Genomic DNA, 23,087 nt, shown 5'->3' on the forward strand with positions numbered 1-23,087 from the left:
CGTACCTGTTACTTCTTCCCCTACCCACCTCCTCGCTGGTTTATTTTTTGACGTCACCGGAATATAATGACGGACCATTGGTATACACGTAGCAAATAATTTAGGAACCTGTGGTGGTCTCGTGAACTAAGTTTTTTTCCATGATGCAAACATAGGAGCTGTTGTTGTTACCCACGATAACTCCGTTTACACCACAAATGTTTTCGTGGAAACCGGTAATGTGTCGCGAAGAACCGGTTAAGAATGACAGGTTGCAGCATGCGTTTTGATATCTACTTGTCTAGACAAAAAGTTGAGAAAACCAGAGTGCTTCGGCTCAGTAAAGCCCTACAACAGCTTTGGTGTAAGCTTGACGCAACGCTAAATTTAGCACGTCATTCCTCAGAAACAAATATGAAGAACGCAACTGGTCAATGTAATGGAGTTTTTCATCCTTCTCTGAATCTTCATAAATTTTGAACAAACGCAGTAATGACGTTGATGAAAGCATGAAGTAGTCGCAATGTCCGTCCGTCTGTCCGTCCGGCATTCCATTTTCCGGCCTTTTTTCCTAATCGCTTTCAGATATTAACCTGATATTTGGTGTTTGAGTTTACCTAAATAACTTAATGATGAAGTGTGAGTTTTGTTCCGGCCCTTTGATTTTGGCGATCATATGAAAAAGTTTCAATAACTTGCAGATTGAGACCGTTGGTTTGTCAGATATGTTTATATGGTACTGTAAAATGGTAGAGAACGCGATGAAATATGTTTGTCCCTCGGTGAAGAGTACAGGGAGAATGCCTCCATTAATCGATTGACCTCCTCGTTCATTCTTCTTTTTATGTCCCCCATCGTGGACTTTAAATGTTGACTTCATAGTTTAAATTATTTTAAAGGTTTGGCCCAAGTCTGTTTTTGCACATAACTAGAACTAGTTAAAGATCCATGAACCATTTGTGTTTTATATATTTATTAATATACATTTTGGTTGACAAGTATACATGTAGTTAAATAAAACAAGAGGGTCATGATGGCCCTGTATCGCTCCACTGTTTTTTTAAGCGCATGGGTTGAAATGTACTCAAGCATGTGACTTTCTCTTTCCTTCTGAAGAGTTTGTTTTCGTTTTGAAAACAGGACTTCCGGTTTCAAAAAGGAGAAATTGCTCATGATGAGCAATTTCTCCTTTTATCACAATGATTTCTACCCCACCCAGCCAATTTATAAATAGTCCTTTACAATATTATTTCTCGTCTGCAATCTCTTTCAATTTGGGGCAGTCCAAAATGTGTCGTTTGGTAAAGGGTTAACATTTATGGATAGTTAACATGGTTGGTCTACCTATCACGCTCGAAATGTATGCATTTATCTCTTATAATTAAAAAGTTATTCCAAGTGTATTTTGATAAACTTTTAGTTTGAGAAGAAAATAGTTTATTCATCCCATAATGAATAAATAGCAAAAACGCATAAACATGCAAAGTTCAACGCTTTCCTGTGGCCATGTTTTTTGACGAATCAAATTTTCTTGAACAACTTTTTAATGGGAGCCTTTAAGGAATAAATTTGGCCCCAGGGGCATAATTTGAACAAACTTGGTAGAGAACTATAAGATGTCACTACATACCAAATTTGGTAGCCCTAGGCCCAATGGTTATGGACAGGAAGATTTTTAAAGTTTGCACAAAAGAGGCTTTATAATTATAAGCATATGTTCAGTTTTGTGACCCCCGGGGCAGGGTCAAATTTAAGCCCAGGGGAATAATTTGAACAAATTTGGTAGAGGACTATTAGATGTCACTACATACCAAATTTAGTAGCCCTAGGCTCTATAATTATGAACAAGAAGATTTTTAAAGTTTGCACAAAATAGGCCTTATTTAAGCATATGTTCATTTTGTGACCCCGGGGCAGGGTCAAATATGACCCCAGGGGCATAATTTGAAAAAACTTGGTAGAGAACTTTAAGATTTTAATACATACCAAATTTTGTAGAAATAGGCCCAATGGTTATGGACAGAAAGATTTTTAAAGTTTGCACAAAATAGGCCCAATATAAGCATATGTTCAATTTTGTGACCCCTGGGGAACAGTAAAATTTGATCCCAGGGGCTTAATTTGAACAAACTTGGTAGAGGACTATTAGATGTCACTACATACCAAATTTGGTAGCCCTATGCCATACTGTTATGGACAACAAGATGTTTAAACTTTGCACAAAATAGGCCTTATTTAAGCGTATGTTCATTTTTGTGACCCCTGGGGCAGGGTCAAATTTGACCCCAGGGGCATAATTTGAACAAACTAAGTAGAGAACTATTAGATGTCACTACATACCAAATTTGGTAGCCCTAGGCCCTACGGTTATGGACAGAAGATTTTTAAAGTTTGCACAAAATAGGCTTTAGCACATGTTCATTTTTGTGACCCCCGGGGCAGGGTCAAATTTGACCCCAGGGGCATAATTTGAACAAATTTGGTAGAAAAACTATTAGATGTCACTACATATTTGGTAGCCCTATGCCATACTGTTATGGACAACAAGATTTTTAAACTTTGCACAAAATAGGCCTTATTTAAGCGTATGTTCATTTTTGTGACCCCCGGGGCAGGGTCAAATTTTACCCCAGGGGCATAATTTGTACAAACTAAGTAGAGAACTATTAGATGTCACTACATACCGAATTTGGTAGCCCTAGGCCCTATGGTTATGGACAAAAAGATTTTTAAAGTTTGCACAAAATAGGCTTTACATAAGCAATCTATTGACCCCCGGGGCGGGGTCAAATTTAACCCCAGAAGCATAATTTGAACAAATTTGAAAGAGGTTCACCCCAGGAATATTTGTGAGAAGTTTTATCAAAATTGGACTTTAGGAGAAGAAGATGTTTAAAGAAAAAGTTAACGCATCGACGCACGACGGACACAGGACCATGACATAAGCCCCGCTGGCCTCTGGCCAGTAGAGCCGAAAACGACAACGATCTCAACGACAACATTGCTCTTTTCAACAACTGACTCCAATCAATCTACCAGCACCATTCACACCGTTCAATCGCCTCCAGCGGCTTTTGGATCATGTGACGACTGAGATACTGTATATATGTGGAACATGGAGTGTATTTCCCTATGCTTTATATTTCAAGAATTGGATTGAGCAGGTTAAAGTGTGTTCATTAAGAGCGTAAGAAGGACTTCCTAGCAGCTTACTTTTCAAGAAATCCGTTAGAATGTGATCAACAAGAGCACCGCATAACGGGTGCCACGCTCGGCTGCGAAAGCTTGTCAGAATTTTTTTTTTTTTTTTTTAGAGGTCACAGTGACCTTGACCTTTGACCTAGTGACCCAAAATGGGTGTAGCGTGTAGAACTCATCAAGGTGCATCTACATATGAAGTTTCAAAGTTGTAGGTGGAAGCACTTTGATTTTAGAGGCAATGTTAAGGTTTTTGTTAAAATTTTATATTAGAGGTCACAGTGACCTTGACCTTTTACCTAGTGACCCAAAAATGGGTGTGGCATGTAGAACTCATCAAGGTGCAACTACATATGAAGTTTAAAAGTTGTAGGTGGAAGCACTTTGATTTTAGAGCCTATGTTAAAGTTTGATATTAGAGGTCACAGTGACCTTGACCTTTGACCTAGTGATCCAAAAATGGGTGTGGTGTGTAGAACTCATCAAGGTGCATCTACATATGAAGTTTCAAAGTTGTAGGTGAAAGCACTTTGATTTTAGAGGCAATGTTAAGGTTTTTGTTAAAGTTTTATATTAGAGGTCACAGTGACCTTGACCTTAGACCTAATGACCCAAAAATGGGTGTGGCATGTAGAACTCATCAAGGTGCAACTACATATGAAGTTTCAAAGTTGTAGGTGGAAGCACTTTGATTTTAGAGCCTATGTTAAAGTTTGATATTAGAGGTCACAGTGACCTTGACATTTGACCTAGTGACCCAAAAATGGGTGTGGCGTGTAGAACTCATCAAGGTGCATCTACATATGAAGTTTCAAAGTTGTAGGTGGAAGCACTTTGATTTTAGAGCCAATGTTAAGGTTTTAGCACGACGCCTACAGCGGATGGCGGACGAGCTGGCTATGACAATAGCTCAGGTTTTCTCCGAAAACAGTCTCGCTAAAAATCGAAAAAAGTTACCACTTTCTCAGTAAAACTCTAATTACACAGGATTTAGACCAAAGATAAACATGAACAACATTGTATTGGTATCGTTAGTCTTTTTTTTTCGGTAATTCCAAATTATAGCACCCCACATAAACAAACAACATTTTTATCAACAATTAAATTCGAGTAGGTTTTGAAAAACGCCTCATGATAACGGCCGTGGCTATTTATTAGATGGTCATGATAACGGCAACGAAAAAAAATTATGCTCACGCGCGTGTCAATAGAATTGCATTACGTTTTTAGACTTCATGAATAACATTATGCGAAAAAAAGAATATCGATAGTTTTTTCCTGAAAATGCAATGTAAATTTTACTCTGTAAAATAAAATTGACACAGATGCTGCCGAGACGACATTACTACAGCCTATAAACGAACGGATCTGCCGTGTGCCTACCACCAAGCCAACAACGACAAGTTATGGAAGGCCCCTCGAGTTACTGCTCTCATCAAGTCCCCTAGACTCCTGAATCAGTCCTGTCAAACAAAGACATGTTTGATTATTTTTATAGTCTCAGTTTGTGTTCATAAGTGTGTTCTTAGATGAACTATGTCTTAAGACATGATGGGTTCACATTTCGCCGACGTCGTGTTCTTCTTTTTAAAACTGGTTTGTTTGTTGGCAAGTTTTTATGCTTACAGTTCTAAGAGGATTTGCACAAACTGTTCTGAAGTCTCAAGTGGCCAATGACAATTCATTACATGGAAGTTGTGCGCCAGACTTCAGCATGAAATTATAACTGTGAAGTTATCTTTTTTTTAATTATTAGAACGTAGGGGATATTGCCACATATATTGTTAAAATGCTATATTTCAATCTAAATTAACATAATTAGGCACCCCCCAACCGAAACTGAAATTAAATGACTGCATGTGTAACCAACATTTTTTACACTTCGGAGTACATTTTTTTGTCAAAATAAAGAATTTTATTTCATCTAGGTAAGCAAATGTTGAGGTATTTGTGTGTTATTGTATACCTTTTTTTCCTTATTATTTGTTCTATGTTCTCCATATTTTAAACATGTTCTTCACAAACAGTTTGGCTAACTTTCATGTGAACAATTATGAGAGTAAATGAAATAACAAAACATCATAATTCATGGAAAGTATAAACCGTAAGACTAAAGTAAATACATAAACAAATGTGTGCTTTTAATGATATTTATTTATTTTAAATTGACACAGCTCAAACAAACAATATCAACGAGAAACATTCTCACGCCATATCAAGTCTTAGGGGCGCCATATGCATCTGGCATCCGTTCAATCGAGTATCTGTAATAGAACGACACATGTATGTGAATAGCAATTGGATTCATTCCCTGCCTGATGTAAACAGAAATTTCAATGGTCTAACATAGTTGAGCTACTGTTATTTATAAAGTTGGAAAAAATGCCGTTGCTTGTTGAAAGGATTTGTTAAAAAATGTTGGCACATTCTCAATTACACATGGATTGCACTCAAAACTTTAAAGCACAAGTTACAATTTGAGCTATACTTCTTCAAGTCTATTCAAATTATCAAAGGATATTAGATTTAATGAGGTAACAAAACTAAGAATAATTTGTGGAGTGATTAATGCCTAGCATTTAAGCCAGAAATCCGTCTAACAAAAAAGTGCATTAAATAAAATTATTAAGTACGCCATCAAATTGTCAAATTGGCCTCGCCATCTTGGCTATCACATGATTACCCCCTTTGTTACTGGACATAGTGTATCGCACCTGTGTTGCTGTAAGTACATGATGGGTACACCTGGCACCTTCCGTATGCGTCTCTTGAGGTCCTTATCACAGGTGGCAGCTATGTAACACTTGTGCTGGAAAAACAGCCAGAGTATAACAATTCCTGTACCCCAGTTGTAAAAACGAGCTTTGATGATATTTTTATATCACATGGAAGCTATGTGAAGGGAAAAAACATCATTATATTATAATAAATGTAGTAATAAGCTCTTATATCATATCCTTATTATTATATAACATAAGAGCCTTTAAGTTTCTATCTTCTAAGTACACTGGTAATGTATTCACACTCTTCTCCTCTCTCTCCGGTCCTAATATATACAAGAGGGCCAAGATGGCCCTAGTTCGCTCACCTGAGAGGAGTCGGTTCATTTAATCTTTACCAAACGTCAAACTTGACCTAGATATTGTCCAGACAATCATCCTGGTCAAGTTTCATCATTATTGAACCAAAACTCTGGCGTATGGAGTGTTTTTGTAAGATTTTACCTGGTGACCTATATTTTGAGTTGACCCCCCTTACCAAACATCAAACTTTGCTTACAAAAATGAATATTTTGACCAAGATTCATAAAATCTGAAACAAAATTGTGATCTCAAGAGTGTTTACAAGGATTATGTATAATATAATGAAAATTTGGACAATCTAAGGGCAATAATTATGTGATTTTGCTCATTATCAAACTTGATGAGATCTTTCAGCAACTTTCATAAAGAATGCTTGAGAAGTGTGAATGCTAGAGTGTTTACAAACCAAATGTGGACGAATGGACGGCGGACAAAGACCAATTCTAAAACCTCACCTGAGCAATCAGGTGAGCTAAAAAGTGTGTTTCACCGATCTGAGCCATTTTCCAACTTGTCCGAGAAATCAATAAAACCAATGTATTGACTAAGTTTCACGATGATTAGGCAAAAAATGAAACTTCTATTGTGTTCGATCACAAGGTTTCTCTCTAGTCACATAAGGAAAACTGCCCCCCCCCCCCTGGCGGCCATGTTTTTTGACCGATCGGGACCATTTGCGAACTCATCTGAGATATATATAAAATAGGGATGGCACCGGTTGTTTGGTTAACCGGTTATCCGTTTCTTAAGGAGGTTAACCGGTTACAAAATTAATATTCGGTTACTCATGCAGAAATCTCAATTTTTGGTTGAACGCAATTAATGCTCGAATCTTTAGTCTTGTTTTACTTCATTTCACTGTATTGGCTAATCCGCTTAGCTTATCGCAAATTATCGACAATTACCACCCCGTGATGCCTGGCTGTGGATCCCTGCAGTGTGTTTGTTTAGCACTTTACATTATATTGTGCCATTGTGTTGACTACCATTGCTTGATATGAATCAATAAAGCTGGACACTGTGATTACACCCTATCACTATTGTTTTAACAACAATGCAAAGGTGAATGCCCTAATAAAGACCTTGAGTATAAACAGGCCTTAACAACAGAGGTTTGGAAACCACTATGCCCATTGCAAAATATATTTACGCTAACTGACAATTGTTATTAATCAGCAAACTGCTAAAGCACGTAATTCTTAAAGGATAATGAATGTTAATAAAACACAACATAATTCAAATTCTGCACTAGTTTTTATTGATCAAGGTGTAGAAAATAATTATATGTAAATAACATTAAGGTAATATTACAAAAAAGAAATATCACAGTTCACCGACAAGCATGTACAAAATGTCGGAAATGACGTCCAGAAATGACTAAGTATTAGATTTAAAATGTATCATTTTACATTAAGAATTTGAATTCCCAATTTAAAGGACCAGTATTTAAATGATAAAATGGTTAAATTAATTAGGTTACAAGGCAATCAACAAGACAGAGTATATTTGCATATACATGCAATTGTTTATTAACGTATATGTTTTTTGGATGTTTTTTTTTTTCATTTATTTTGTACAACGACAGTCGGTTAACCGCTCGAATATCGAAACAGGTTAATCCGTTACGGATTTGCTTAGGCCCCCCCCCCCCCCCCGCAGCCATGTTATTCAACTGACCGGTACCATTTTTTAACTCAACTCTCGTATCAAGGAAACAAATGTTCTGACCAAATTTCATGAAAATTGGGCCAAAAATGTGACTTCTAGAGTGTTCATATGTTTTCACTATATACATATAGAGAAAAATGCCCCGCCCACTGGCGTCCATGTTTTTCACCGATCTGAACCATTTTCGAACTCATCCGAGATATCAATAAAACCAATGTTTTGTCCAACTTTCATGATGATTGGGCAAAAATTGTGACTTCTAGTGTGTTCACAAGGTTTCTCTATAGCCAAACAAGGAAAACTGCCCCGCCCACTGGCGGCCATGTTTTTCAACGGACCAGAACCACTTTTGAACTCAACCAACATATCATTAAGACAAACATTTTCACAAAGTTACATGAAGATTGGGCATGAAATGTGACTTCTACAGTGTTTACAAGGTTTTTCTTTTTTTGACCTAGTGACCTAGTTTTTGACACAGCATGACCCAGTTTCCAACTCCATCGAGATATCATTGGGACAAAGCTTCTGACCAAGTTTCATGAAGATCGGACAAAAAATGTGGCCTTTAGAGTGTTTACAAGGTATCTCTATAGTCAAATAAGGACAAGAAACCGTCGGAGACGGGTGATGCTCCCCAAAGGTTTTTTTTGTCACAATATTGCACTATATATTCAGACAAGGGACAAAATTGTCACAAAACCAGGTTTTCATTGTGAAAAAAAATCTGATAAAGGGAGACAACTCAAACTGAACTTTTGAAATGAACAAACAAAATTAACCCCCTTTGTAAGTTTGTTTTAAAATAAATATATTTTTAGTCGTGGCGACCTTGACATTGGAGATATTGACGTGATTCTTTCGTGCGACACACCGTCCCATGATGGTGAACAAATGTGCCAAATGATTTTAAAATTTCATAATGAATGACATAGTTATAGCCCAGACAAGCTCATTTATGGCTATTTTTTACCTTTGAACTCAAAGTGTGACCTTGGAGATATTGACGTAATTTTTTTGCGCGACACACCGTCTAATGATGGTTAACAAATGTGCCAAATGATTTTAAAATCTCACAATGAACGACAAAGTTATGGCCCTGACAAGCTTGTTCCGCCCGCCCGCCAGCCCGCCCGAATTCGCCAATCTAATAACCAGTTTTTTCCTTCGGAAAACCTGGTTAATAAAAGGAAACGTCTTGAGGGCACAGTAGTTGGGGGGACAAGAATTTTTTTATAGAAAATTTCAAAGGGCCATAACTCTGTGAAAAATCATCCGACCAGAACCCGCTGATAATACGCACATCTCCTCTTGGTAGTGAAGCTTCCCATAAAGTTTCATTGAATTCCGGTCATTAGTTGCTGAGAAATAGCCCGGACAAGAATTGCACTATATGTACAGTTAATGGAAAATTTCAAAGGGCCATAAGTCTGTGAAAAATCATCCGACCAGAACCCGCTGATAATATGCACATCTCCTCTTGGTAGTTAAGCTTCCCATAAAGTTTCATTGAATTCCGGTCATTAGTTGCTGAGAAATAGCCCGGACGAAAATTGTGCACGGACGGACGGACAGACAAAGCGGCTATATGCTCCCCCCAAAATAAATTTTGGGGAGCATAAAGGCCAAGTTTTTCAACAGACCAGAACCACTTTTGAACTCAACCAACATATCATTAAGACAAACATTTTGACAAAGTTTCACGAAGATTGGGCATGAAATGTGACTTCTACAGTGTTTACAAGGTTTTTCTTTTTTTTGACCTAGTGACCCAGTTTTTGACCCGGCATGACCCAGTTTCGAACTCGACCGAGATATAATTGGGACAAAGCTTCTAACCAAGTTTCATGAAGATCGGAAAAGAAATGTGCCCTCTAGAAAATACACTGTATTATTATGAAAACATTAATAGTCAAAGGGGAGTAACTACACGGTACTGTAAACTTAAATGCAATATTTAGAAGAGTTGTCTCGCATGTTACATGACCTTAATTCATGATTATTTACAAGCCTTTTTACAATATAAATATAAGGAAAACTGCCTGTCCCCCTGGCAACCATGTTTTTCAACGGACCGGAACCATTTTCGAACTCAACTCTCATATCAAGTAAACAAATGTTCTGACCAAATTTCATGAAAATTGAGCCAAAAATGTGACTTCTAGAGTGTTCACATGTTTTCACTATATACATATAGAGAAAAATGCCCCGCCCACTGGCGGCCATGTTTTTTCACCGATCTGGACCATTTTCGAACTTGTCCGAAAAATCAATAAAACCAATGTTTTGACCAACTTTCATGATGATTGGGCAAAAATTGTGACTTCTAGAGTGTTTACAAGGTTTCCCTATAGCCAAATAAGGGAAACTGCCCCGCCCACTGGCGGCCATGTTTTTCAACGAACTGGAACCACTTTTGAACTTAACCAACATATCATTAAGACAAACATTTTGACAAAGTTACATGAAGATTGGGCATGAAATGTGACTTCTACAGTGTTTACAAGTTTTTTCCTTTTTTTCATCTAGTGACCTAGTTTTTGACCCTGCACGACCCAGTTTCGAACTCGACCGAGATTTCATTGGGACAAAGCTTCTGACCAAGTTTCATGAAGATCGGACAATAAATGTGGCTTCTAGAGTGTTTACGAACAAATGTGGATGGACGGACGGACGGATGGACGACGGACAAAGACCCGTCACAAAAGCTCACATGAGCAATCAGGTGAGCTAATAAAATCATTTCAACTCTAAAAATACTAAATTACATGAATAAAATCATTTCAGCTCTAAGAATACTAATTGACATACATAAAATCATTTCATCTCTTAGATTACAAAATTACATGAATAAAATCATTTCAGCTCTAAGAATACTAAATTACATTAATAAAAACATGTCAGCTCTAAGAATACTAAATTATATAAATAAAAACATATCAGATCTAATAATTACATTAATTCAAACATTTCTTAACTAACCTGAGTTACACGTTGAACAATGCAGTCATCCGCATATGTTCCTTTGTGTAGACACGGCAACCTCATAAACCTCTCATCCTTGGCTATTCTGAATCCACCAGTGATATGCTATGAAACCTTTCGCTTACTGGCTTATTATCTACATTGTATCACCCCATTGGTGCAAAAAGGTACCACATGCTTTCTAATTTCAATGACACACGATACCTTTTTGCACCATTGGGCGGTATGAAAAATACATAAACTTTTGGATCCATTTAATAAAGAAATCATTCACTACAGTGGCTCAAAATTATCTTTAGGAAAATGTATTGTTCAACATAAGAATTATCACATTGGCCTGGCACTGTATGAAGTTAAGTGGAGAATACTTTGTAGCCACAAAATTTTATAAAAGAAACAACACAAAATTATATGGCGACTGACAGAAATAAACATGTCTAATTGAAATACACAACTCCTGACAAGGGCTGTTTGTAAAACATGCATGCCCCCCATATGCGCTGTCAGTTGTAGTGGCAGCCATTGTGTGAATACGTTTTTTGTCACTGTGACCTTGACCTTTGACCTAGTGACCTGAAAATCAAAAGGGGCCATCTGCCAGTCATGATCAATGTACCTATGAAGTTTCATGATCCTAGGCCTAATTATTCTTGAGTTATCATCAGGAACCATTTTACTGTTTCGAGTCACTGTGACCTTGACCTTTGACCTAGTGACCTGAAAATCAATAGGGGTCATCTGCCAGTCATGATCAATGTACCTATGAAGTTTCATGATCCTAGGCGTAAGCATTCTTGAGTTATCATCCGGAAACCATTTTACTGTTTCGAGTCACTGTGACCTTGACCTTTGACCTGAAAATCAATAGGGGTCATCTGCCAGTCATGATCAATGTTCCTATGAAGTTTCATGATCCTAGGCGTAAGCATTCTTGAGTTATCATCCGGAAACCATTTTACTATTTTGAGTCACTGTGACCTTGACCTTTGACCTAGTGACCTGAAAATCAATAGGGGCCATCTGCAAGTCATGATCAATGTACCTATGAAGTTTCATGATCCTAGGCCTAAGCATTCTTGAGTTATCATCCGGAAACCATTTTACTATTTTGAGTCACTGTGACCTTGACCTTTGACCTAGTGACCTGAAAATCAATAGGGGTCATCTGCCAGTCATGATCAATGTACCTATGAAGTTTCATGATCCTAGGCCTAAGCGTTCTTGAGTTATTGAGGAAACCATCTGGAGGACGGACCGACGGACGGACCGACCGACCGACATGTGCAAAACAATATACCCCCTCTTCTTCGAAGGGGGCATTAAAAGTAAATACTATCAGTAGATTAATCATATGCTATATGCAATTAGCTTTACCTCCTTGCAACTTGGTATTTTGAACCTAGCTTCTCCAATTCCGCCATTACACAGTCAGTAATATATGGAATACCTGTAAGTTAAGCAAAAGTGGGATTAATTACATAGTCTTTCAATAAATAGTTTTGATTACAACTGATAAACAAGTCTGCATCACTCACATATCTATATATGAAAAATCAAAGAAAAAAATAGAATCAAACAAGAGATTGCCAAGCAATATTGTCCCCTACCGGTGAAATTCCACCATTGTCAGTATTTTTTTATATATTTGTTGCCATAGCAACCATAATTCTTGACGTAGGAACAAAATGAAATGACGTGCATACTCTCCATTTTGCCATCTATCCATGTTTCAAGTTTCATGAAAAAATATGAAGAACTTTAAAAGTTATCGCAGGATCCAGAAAAGTGTGACGGACAGACTGACACATGGAGCGCAAACCATAAGTCCCCTCCGGTTTCACCGGTAGGGGACAATAAAAAGGTCTTTTATAAATGGTTCTTTTTAACAAAGTTTACAACATTATTTACAAACAGCATGTTCTCATTTTTATCCTAAATATTATAACGAGTCATATGAATGACACAAATTAATCAATTTCGTGTATAAAAAATCTTCCAAACATTTTTTTTAATGAATATAAGCCACAGTCCAGACTCATGAGAGATCTCAATCTGAAACTTGGTCTCAAAAAAATAATTTGCTATGAGATTTCTAATTACAGATTAATATAAAACTTTCTTTTCCATTAAGATTAAAATTAAGGCATCAATATCATGATAGACATTTGAGTAAAGCAATTATTAGTGCTGAATAAGGGACGAAAAAAGGATGGTTCACAGAATATACTGGTTGTCCACAACAAAATTAATAAAAGAATAGACATTATTATCATGACAGAAATTTCATTTATGAATTGTTTTGTGCTAAAGTAAAACCCAGAAAACACACACATTTTGCATAGAGGCAGTCCATCATGCCCTGTATGATGTCAATCTTGTTCTTGATGGAGAAGTTGATAAAGTTGGTGTCAATGAGCACATGGTAGGGAGGGCCCAGCTGTGTGTTGTACTTGAAATACATGGCGGACGACACCTGCGGCCTTGAAATAAGGGATAGAAATATGAAAGCTGTGTTCTCTGAAAACTGGGACTAATGCATGTGTGTAAGGTGTTATCCAAGATTAGCCAGTGCAAAATGCACAAGCTTATCTGGGATGACACTTCGCATAAACTGGATTTTATCAGAGGGACTTCCTTTCAACAACAAAAAAACATATATGTGAAAGTGTTGTTCCTTATTAGGCAGTACCGGACTGCACTGGCTTATCTGGGATGACACTTTGTGTACATTCCATATGACCAGATTATCCAGAATCAGGCTAATAATATCATGGGTTATTTACTGCAATAAAGCATCCATTAATAAGAACGATTTTAAACAGAAGCAGGATGCCGTAACACCAAAAAAAACACGAACAATTACCTGTACAAAACATACCAAGCTATATGCTAAAAAACCCTGAGGAAATCCACAAAAAGAAGGCCAAAGGATATAAGACACTCATCTGAGACCCGAGAACTTAACTGTCTTGAGCAGGTACCGTAGTGATTTGTAGATTTCAAAATCAAATTGCAATCAATACTTGACAGCCCTGTTTTGTTTTCACAAAGAACAATAATTTATGAACTCAGTCCAGAAATCATGAACAAACTACTTTTTTGGAATATTCTTGAAAAGTTTCATGATGATTTCTTGAGTGTTAAAATTGTTTCACTAAAGCCAGATTAGTAAAACTACACCCTTCTAGTGACAACCATGTTGTTCAATATACTGCAACCATATCTAGCTTAGCACAGATATGTTCAGACCAAATTATATGAAAAAATTGGTAAGTTTCATGAAGATTTGCCGATTAATGTGGCCCCTAGAGTGTTAACAAGCTTTAGTTTAAACCAGTGACCAAGCGGCAGATCCCATTTAACCCAGTTTTGAACTCGGCCAATCTGTCATTGGGATATAGTTTATGAGCAAATTTTGTGAAGATCGCGCAAAGAAGTGTCCTAAAGAATGTTCATAAGGGAACTTGAAGGATGACCTTGACCTTTCACCACTCAAAATGTTCAGCTCCATGAGATACACATGTATGCCAAATATCAAGTTGCTATCTTCAATATTGCAAAAGTTATGACCAAGGTTAAAGTTTTGGGACAGAATGACAGATCGACAGAATGAGAGACAGACAGGCCAAAAACAATACATTGTATACCCCCGATCATTCGATCCGGAAGCATAAAAATGTAGCAAAGAGCATTATAAATGTATAAAACTATTACATGAACTATTTTAAAGTTTAAGCAGTTTTGGGGATTTCTGTTGTTTATATTCATTTTTTTTTTTTAGAAAATGGTTAAATACTTTTAGATTAATGTATGCTATAATCAAATATACTTACAGATGCCTCTCTGACATATTCAGTGGATTTTTCTTTTTGTGTTTCGCCTTTTTTCTTGTATCTCGATCTATAGCTTTTCTGCAACATAGCCCAATAAAATCTTATGATTGAATAAAGGAGGTACCTATATACAAATTTAAGTTCTTTTCTTATGCTTTTTCTTAATATTTTGTGAATACATGTATATCCCATTCAGATTAAATAAGGAATTTGGTTGTGAATTTATTTTAAAATGTAAAAATGCATGATTGTTTGATTTGATGTATAACATTAAATAGTCATTGACAAAACATGCATAAAGTAGAACATGTTTTTAATAAATATAACAGTAAAATCGATATCACATCTACAAAACTATTTCATGTCTACTTTTAAAAGATCTTAACATAAAACCATTGTTTGGGAATTTAAGGATGGATTTGGTGCAAATATACTTGCAAATAAGGGAATATTTCTAAACAATGGCTATAAAATAAGCCAAATACTGTTTTCTATCTTAGCTGTAAGTAATTGTAACCTTTGAGAGATCATATCATGAGTATATAGGGTGTCAATATTTTGCATGGATTGTGAAAAACATTGTTCAAACTTTGTTTGAAATGTTCCAAAAGAGACAAGTCCAAGAGGTCCAAATTAAAAACATTTTGCATACATCAGTTAAATTTTTTAAATACCATACAATATAAAGTAAATTAAGACATCCTTCTCTTACATTCGTGTATCTTTCAAGCTGAGCACTCTCTTTACCTCAGCATACTTCTTGGTACGCTTTGTCTTCCCCTACAAAATTTATTTCTATGTACATGTACAAATGTTGCACCTGTAAAAATCATACATTAATATCAATTATTAAACAAGAGCACCGCCTTGCGGGTGCAGACCGCTCATCTATTTTCTTTTTAAAGGTGAAGGGACTCTCATTTTCAATCACAAAGGAGGGAGGGGTGGAGTGAAGAGCGGTGCATTGTGTGGGGGTGTGGACATTTATTACATTTTCTTCCAAAAATGCGAAAAAAGGAAAAAAAAAATCGGGGGGGGTGGGGGGGGTGGGGGGGGGTGGGGGGGGGGGGATTCTTGGGTGCGATGGTTGGACGGTATTTCAAACATAAAATAATAAAAATAAATATTTGTGTTTTTTAACCGTTTCATAAAAAAAAATGGGGGGGGGGGGCGAGGTGGGGGGGTATAGTGTGAGGGTGTGGTGGTAATTTGTGAGATGATCTTAAAAAAAAAAAAAAAAAAAATAGGGGGGGGGGATTCGGGTGGGGGGAGGGGGGGGTGGGGGGGGATTCTTGGGTGCGATGGTTGGACGGTATTTCAAACATAAAATAATCAAAATAAATAGTTTTGTTTTTTAACCGTTTAAAAAAAAAATTGGGGAGGGGGTGGGGTGGGGGGGGGTATAGTGTGAGGGTGTGGTGGTCATTTGTGAGATGATCTTAAAAAAAAAAAAAAAAAAAAAAAAAAAAAAAATAGGGGGGGGGGTTGTGGGGGGGGGGGGGGGGCACGGGCGATGGTTTGGGTGGAGTCTATTGTGGTATGTCAGGTAAGAGTAGTTTTGTCAAAGTATCAATCAAATCTAATCATAAATAAAGAAGTTATGGCAATTTTAGAGAAATTTAATAATTTGACCTTGAGAGTCAAGGTCATTCAAAGGTCAAGGTAAAATTCAACTTGCCAGGTACAGTAACCTCATGATAGCATGAAAGTATTTGAAGTTTGAAAGCAATAGCCTTGATACTTAAGAAGTAAAGTGGATCGAAACACAAAATTTAACCATATATTCAAAGTTACTAAGTCAAAAAAGGGCCATAATTCCGTAAAAATGACATCCAGAGTTATGCAACTTGTCCTTTTACTGTACCCTTATGATAGTTTGCGAGTGTTCCAAGAATGATAGCAATATCTATGATACTTTAGGGGTAAAGTGGACCAAAACACAAAACTTAACCAAACTTTCAATTTTCTAAGTATAAAGGGCCCATAATTCCGTCCAAATGCCAGTCAGAGTTACATAACTTTGCCTGCACAGTCCCCTTACGGTAGTTAGTAAGTGTTGCAAGTATGAAAGCAATAGCTTTGATACTTAAGGAATAAAATGGACCTTAACACAAAACTTAACCAAAATTTTCAATTTTCTAAGTATAAAAAGGGCACATAATTCTGTCAAAATGAAAGCCAGAGTTATCTCACTTTGCATGCCCAGTCCCCTCATGATAGTAAGTAAGTGTACCAAGTTTGAATGCAATAGCATTGATACTTTCTGAAAAAAGTGGACCTAAACGCAAAACTTAACCAAAATTTTCAATTTTCTAAGTATAAAAAGGGCACATAATTCAGTCAAAATGCACGCCAGAGTTATCTAACTTTGCCTGCCCAGTCCCCTCATGATAGTAAGTAAGTGTACCAAGTTTGAATGCAATAGCATTGATACTTTCTGAGAAAAGTGGACCTAAACGCAAAACTTAACCGGACGCCGACGCCGACGCCGACGCCAAGGTGATGACAATAGCTCATAATTTTTTTTCAAAAAATAGATGAGCTAAAAAAACATCATGATGTTTGATGCTCTTTCAATTAACAAGAACAAAATTATGGTTGTTGAAGTAAAACTTATTCCCCAATAAATCATACCTAAGATTATGGTATTAAGCACAGCATGGTTAGTTTAAACCTATTCAATTTTGGCTCAAATACAAAAGTGTACATCAAAAGCCTAAGAGGCTTATTGAATTACTCTCAAGTCTCTTTCCTGGGTAGAACCAGTTCTTGGTGTCTTTTTTTGGAAGATCTTAAGAAAGCTCCCTCGCGGTTGCTAGGCAGACACCATATCCATTATTAAGCCATTGCGATCCCATCTGCACAGCATGGTTACATATATCATACATGCCAGACGTCCTGATGTTGGCGGGTGTTTGTCCTGGCGTCCCGATACATGACAATTTGTCCCGACATTCGTTTAAAACGACTTACGCTCTATAAGTTCACAATGAAATTTGCTATTCAAGCGCTGTCTGGCTTAAATTTACCATCGCTTATCCCTTTATTGCCCCCTTTAAACAAACCATTTCTACTACTGTGGTGCACCAGTGTTGTTTTTGACACCTTTACCTTCTCAACGATTTATCGGTAAATTATTGTTTTTATCAGGCATTTACACCATGGTGTTTTTATGATCGCTAATTGCTATCGATAGATGCATCGTAGTGAATTAAAAGCTGACTGCTTTTGTATTTCCTGGCTCAAATCAAAGGTACAATTGCTTGGTATTCTGTGTATAATACCACCTTAGGCTCAAAAACCTTGACTGATTTTCAGAAAATTGTTTGTACATACTGCATCAATCTAACTTTAGAGTTAATTGATGATTGGTTGAATAAAAACAGTGCTCGATATGCGCACATTATGATACACCATTTATACATGTTCAATTGGGGCCTCTGTCGTGATTGCTAGTCAAAAACAGGCATGTCCCACATTTCACCTTATGGAGTCATCCCCATAGTGCACGTGTGTTTACTTCCGGAAAATGGAGAATGTCTGTGTTCATGAAATTCTTAAACACATTTATTGTCAATATCGGCCAGAAATTATGAGGTTTTTGTTTGTAATATACTGATTACTGACTACAGTAAAGGTGGCATTATTGATCGTTTTAGGTGTCCCGCTTTTAGGTCAAATGTCCCGACATTTTGTATGGAATGTACTTAGTTGGACCTTAACAATTCTGGCATCAGCAGTGCTTTCCACAGGCCATTTAATGGTCCATTACCGGCATCAATCTTTTCCACAGGCCATTTAATGGTCCATTACCGGGGCGCTTGAATTTCGAAATCAGAATTTTATTTAAACACATTGTGAATGCAGACATGGCGAAAGACCGTCACAATTTACATGCCAGACTGGCTTACGAGGAGAAATAATTTACAGGCCAGTTGTTAATTCCACAGGCCTCAATTTTAAGTGTTAAATTCCGGAGGGACATAGCAAAGTAAAATCAACAAGATGTGTTTGTGAAATATTGTCTATATTTGACCTTAAATGACCTTGACCTTTCACCACTCAAAATGTGCAGCTCCATGAGATACACATGCATGCCAAATATCAAGTTGCTATGATCAATACATGTATTGCAAAAGTTATGGCCAATGTTAAAGTTTGACGCAAACAAACCAACAAAGTAAAACAAACCAACAAACAGAAAGGGCAAAAACAATATGTCCCCCAGTATAGACTGGGGGACATAAAAAAGCGAATTTTAACATGTGGTTGATTTATGAAAGGGCAACATAGTGTGAACCTCCTGATTTAAAGAATAAATTAAGTGTATTTTTCATTATGGGAAAAATATTTACACATATAATAATACATAATTGAGTTTTATTGATGTATTTAACACAGATTTATTAATATATTAAATATGTTTACCTTTTATTATCTTTTCACTATCATGCCATAACAGTAAACTGTTAGTGTATACCACAGGGGCCAGTAAATTTATTTTTTTTTTAAATAGCATATATAAAAAAATATATATATTTCTTATATATACTATTTTTTATTTTTTTTTGACTGGCCCCTGTGGTGTATACAGTGACAAACATAATAAAGCAGAATATGCACTTGAATCTGATCATATACAAATCTACGAACATATAAATCGAATCATGTTTGTCTTTTTCCATTTTCCAATGATTATCTTGTTAGATTTCGTTTCGCGAGTAGAATGAACTCCAAATTATGAACACTAATTCTTTGACATTCATAAATGTGTAATGACAATGTGTTAATTGCATCTAAAACACATTTTCCAGCGTTCAATGACACACACTTTTCATTAATCCATACTAATTATATGATGTCCATAGTTAATTCGATTTTTAATTGTCATTTTCGCTGAGCATGGCAATTTCTTTTTATTGTATGCCATCTTGGAATATTTGCGACATGCGTGCAACACAACAAACAAGAGCACCGCCTTGCGGGTGCAGACCGCTCATCTATTTTCTTTTTAAAGGTGAAGGGACTCTCAATTTAAATCACAAAGGAGGGAGAGGTGGAATGAAGAGGGGTGTATAGTGTGGGGGGTGTGGACATTTATTACATTATCTTACAAAAATGCGAAAACAAAATGCAAAAAAAAAAATGCAAAAAAATTCGGTGGGGGGGGGGGGGGGGGGAAGGGGATTCTTGGGTGCGATGGTTGGACGGTATTTCAAAAATAAAAATAAATATTTGTGTTTTTTAACCGTTTCAAAAAAAATAATTTTGGGGGAGGGTGGGGTGGGGGGGTATAGTGTGAGGCTGTGGTGGTCATTTGTGAGATGATCTTAAAAAAAAAAAAATTAGGGGGGGGGGATTCGGAGGGGGGGGGGGGGAGGGCACGGGTGATGGTTTGGGTGGAGTCTATTGTGGTTTGTCAGGTAAGAGTAGTTTTGTCAAAGTATCAATCAAATCTAATCATAAATAAAGAAGTTATGGCAATTTTAGCAAAATTTAATAATTTTACCTTGAGAGTCAAGGTCATTCAAAGGTCAAGGTAAAATTCAACTTGCCAGGTACAGTAACCTCATGATAGCATGAAAGTATTTGAAGTTTGAAAGCAATAGCCTTGATAATTTAGAAGTAAAGTGGATCGAAACACAAAATTTGACAATATATTCAAAGTTACTAAGTCAAAAAAGGGCCATAATTCCGTAAAAATGACAACCAGAGTTATGCAACTTGTCCTGTCCCCTTATGATAGTTTGCGAGTGTTCCAAGTATGAAAGCAATATCTATGATACTTTAGGGGTAAAGTGGACCAAAACACAAAACTTAACCAAATTTTCAATTTTCTAAGTATAAAGGGCCCATAATTCCGTCCAAATGCCAGTCAGAGTTACATAACTTTGCCTGCACAGTCCCCTTATGATAGTTAATAAGTGTTGCAAGCATGAAAGCAATAGCTTTGATACTGTAGGAATAAAGTTGACCTAAACACAAAACTTAACCAAATTTTCAATTTTCTAAGTATAAAAAGGGCACATAATTCTGTCAAAATGCCAGTCAGAGTTACATAACTTTGCCTGCACAGTCCCCTTATGATAGTTAGTAAGTGTTGCAAGTATGAAAGCAATAGCTTTGATACTTAAGGAATAAAATGGACCTAAACACAAAACTTAACCAAAATTTTCAATTTTCTAAGTATAAAAAGGGCACATAATTCTGTCAAAATGCACGCCAGAGTTATCTAACTTTGCCTGCCCAGTCCCCTCATGATAGTAAGTAAGTGTACCAAGTTTAAATGCAATAGCATTGATACTTTCTGAGAAAAGTGGACCTAAACGCAAAACTTAACCGGACGCCGACGCCAACGCCAAGGTGATGACAATAGCTCATTTTTTTTTTTTCAAAAAATAGATGAGCTAAAAATGTAAATGTCCGACTACTTTGGCAACCATTCGAGACGCTCCATTCACTTTTGAATACTTCTCGGAATTTATCGATGCTGCAATGTATCCTCGATTGCCCTGTTTTGCTCTAAGCCTCTAAGCAGTCTGTTGGAGTTTTGTTGCTCTAACTAGGGATATAGGTCATTCATATTTATTTCATTACACATTTACCTTTTATTTACACATTTTAAATGCAATTGATTGTGTTATCAACCAAAATTCGTTGATAAACGAAATGATCTTATGCAACTGTAACGGCGGCAATATTTGTTCAGAGTGCCCTAAAACGACGCCTCTGATTGGTCGCCTGCTTTCCATGTTTACATCACTCATGTGGAGACAGAATGCATGGAAAATTAACAAATTATTGTTGTACTTACATTTGTATCACTGTTAAAGCAATATGGATCTTAAATCAATGCAATCAAATGGGGTTTTGAATTTTGATCATATCAATCATTAACATCATGTTTTCAACAAGATGCATAGATGCATTTTGTATCTTGTTTTACTCCTCACCAGCACAGTAAGGACACATAAACAAATCACCCTCCTCAAAACTCTCACTGGGGTACAATATATTAGATGTACCCAATGCCCACACCAAGAACATTGTACCCAATACAATAACACCAGTTAAGTACTAAGATGAACAGCACTGAGCATGAATTGGTTGCAAACACAGCAAACGCCTGTGCTAGTCTCATCCTCTGAAGACTAATCTGACAATAGAAGGGACAGGTGATAATGCTTTAATAGTTCCAGAAGGTCCAGGTTGTTCAGTTTTACTCAATTTCTTGGACTTTGTCTTTTTCTTGTGTTCATATTCATTTTCCTGTATGCAATTAATCCAAAATCCTCTGGTATGCCATACTCTCTAGCAGTGGATTTAATTAAGGTCCCTGTCAGCAACACCTTGTCATAAGCTTTGTTCATGGAAGTAGGTTAATGGCACATGTACTTCATTTTTGAAACCTAGAAATAGTAATAATTAAATAAAAATAAGTAATAAATATAAAATGCAATTACCAACATAACTATTGCTAGTTACAATTTTATTTAGCATATCCCTCCAAAAAAATCTGGACTTCAAATCAAATTTAACGCATACACCTTTTTCGTAGTAAAAATAAAAATATATTTATATTATGTTTTGTCCCTGGCATGAAAGTCACGTGACTTATGAATGAAAATAGTAAGCTTTTGCCGAATAAAAACCAATGTATTTTCCTACAGTCTTATTTGCAAAGAAAATTGGGTATAGTGTTCAAAGGTTTTGCATTATGTAAAATACTTAATTTGTCTTAAAAATACATCAATTGCAAATCAATCAACCATATCTTACCTTTGAACCAGCTATTTTTCACATAAGGAACAACAACAGTAGTAAATTGTGCGTAGCATACAATTGGTAAATGTATGATGTCAACGGATGTCGCTTATGAATCAAACAGAGGCAAAACAAAAATGGCGTCGAACATGGGCAGCGTCATTTCCGGTCACTCGACGATACTTCTGACTTAAGGAATTTGGCGAAAATAAATTTTTATCTTCGGATATAACATCATCCTGTAACCACGACATAATGGTGTTGTGGGTTACATTTTTTTAAATAAAAAATTACCGAACAGCAAGTCCGACGATCTTGCATTTCACTATCGGCCTTTTTAATTGTTTGTCGGCAATATCTGACGGACTGACGGGCTTTCACCATGTCTGCGAAGGTTTGTGTTTTTGCAATTCTTGATCACTTTTACCTGTCAATGTTGCTCAAAAAAAGAATGACCGATAAAACAGAAACTTGTTAAATTGTAAACAGTGGTTATAAAAAAGTTAAATTACTGTTTCAGTTTGTATAAATATGTTCAGTGAATCGAATTTTCGAAGTTTTGTTGGCCTTATGCCTA

The 23,087-nt window shown here is 36.5% G+C and overlaps 1 protein-coding gene across 8 annotated transcripts in view; it reads right to left on the reverse strand.

Annotated features, from left to right (window-relative positions):
• Nucleotides 1–935: 935 nt before the first annotated feature.
• Nucleotides 936–23,087, reverse strand: part of LOC127872915 (rRNA-processing protein FCF1 homolog) — a 29,390-nt gene continuing 7,238 nt past the window's right edge. For 4 of the 8 annotated variants that reach the window (XM_052416444.1, XM_052416442.1, XM_052416446.1 and 1 more), the window contains 7 exons: nt 15,459–15,526; nt 14,747–14,824; nt 13,245–13,393; nt 12,288–12,360; nt 10,911–10,998; nt 5,892–5,986; nt 5,314–5,441 (listed from right to left, as the gene is read on the reverse strand). In XM_052416444.1, coding sequence (XP_052272404.1) covers nt 5,393–5,441; nt 5,892–5,986; nt 10,911–10,998; nt 12,288–12,360; nt 13,245–13,393; nt 14,747–14,824; nt 15,459–15,526 — 600 coding nt within the window. In that variant the 3' untranslated portion in view covers nt 5,314–5,392. Of the gene's footprint in view, nt 4,641–5,313; nt 5,442–5,891; nt 5,987–10,910; nt 10,999–12,287; nt 12,361–13,244; nt 13,394–14,746; nt 14,825–15,458; nt 15,527–23,087 lie in introns of those variants that run through there. The other 4 variants (XR_008045829.1, XR_008045828.1, XR_008045827.1 and 1 more) reach the window with 4 other exon arrangements.

This window comes from Dreissena polymorpha, chromosome 3 (assembly GCF_020536995.1).
Source record: "Dreissena polymorpha isolate Duluth1 chromosome 3, UMN_Dpol_1.0, whole genome shotgun sequence".
In the NCBI taxonomy this organism is placed as follows: domain Eukaryota; kingdom Metazoa; phylum Mollusca; class Bivalvia; order Myida; family Dreissenidae; genus Dreissena; species Dreissena polymorpha.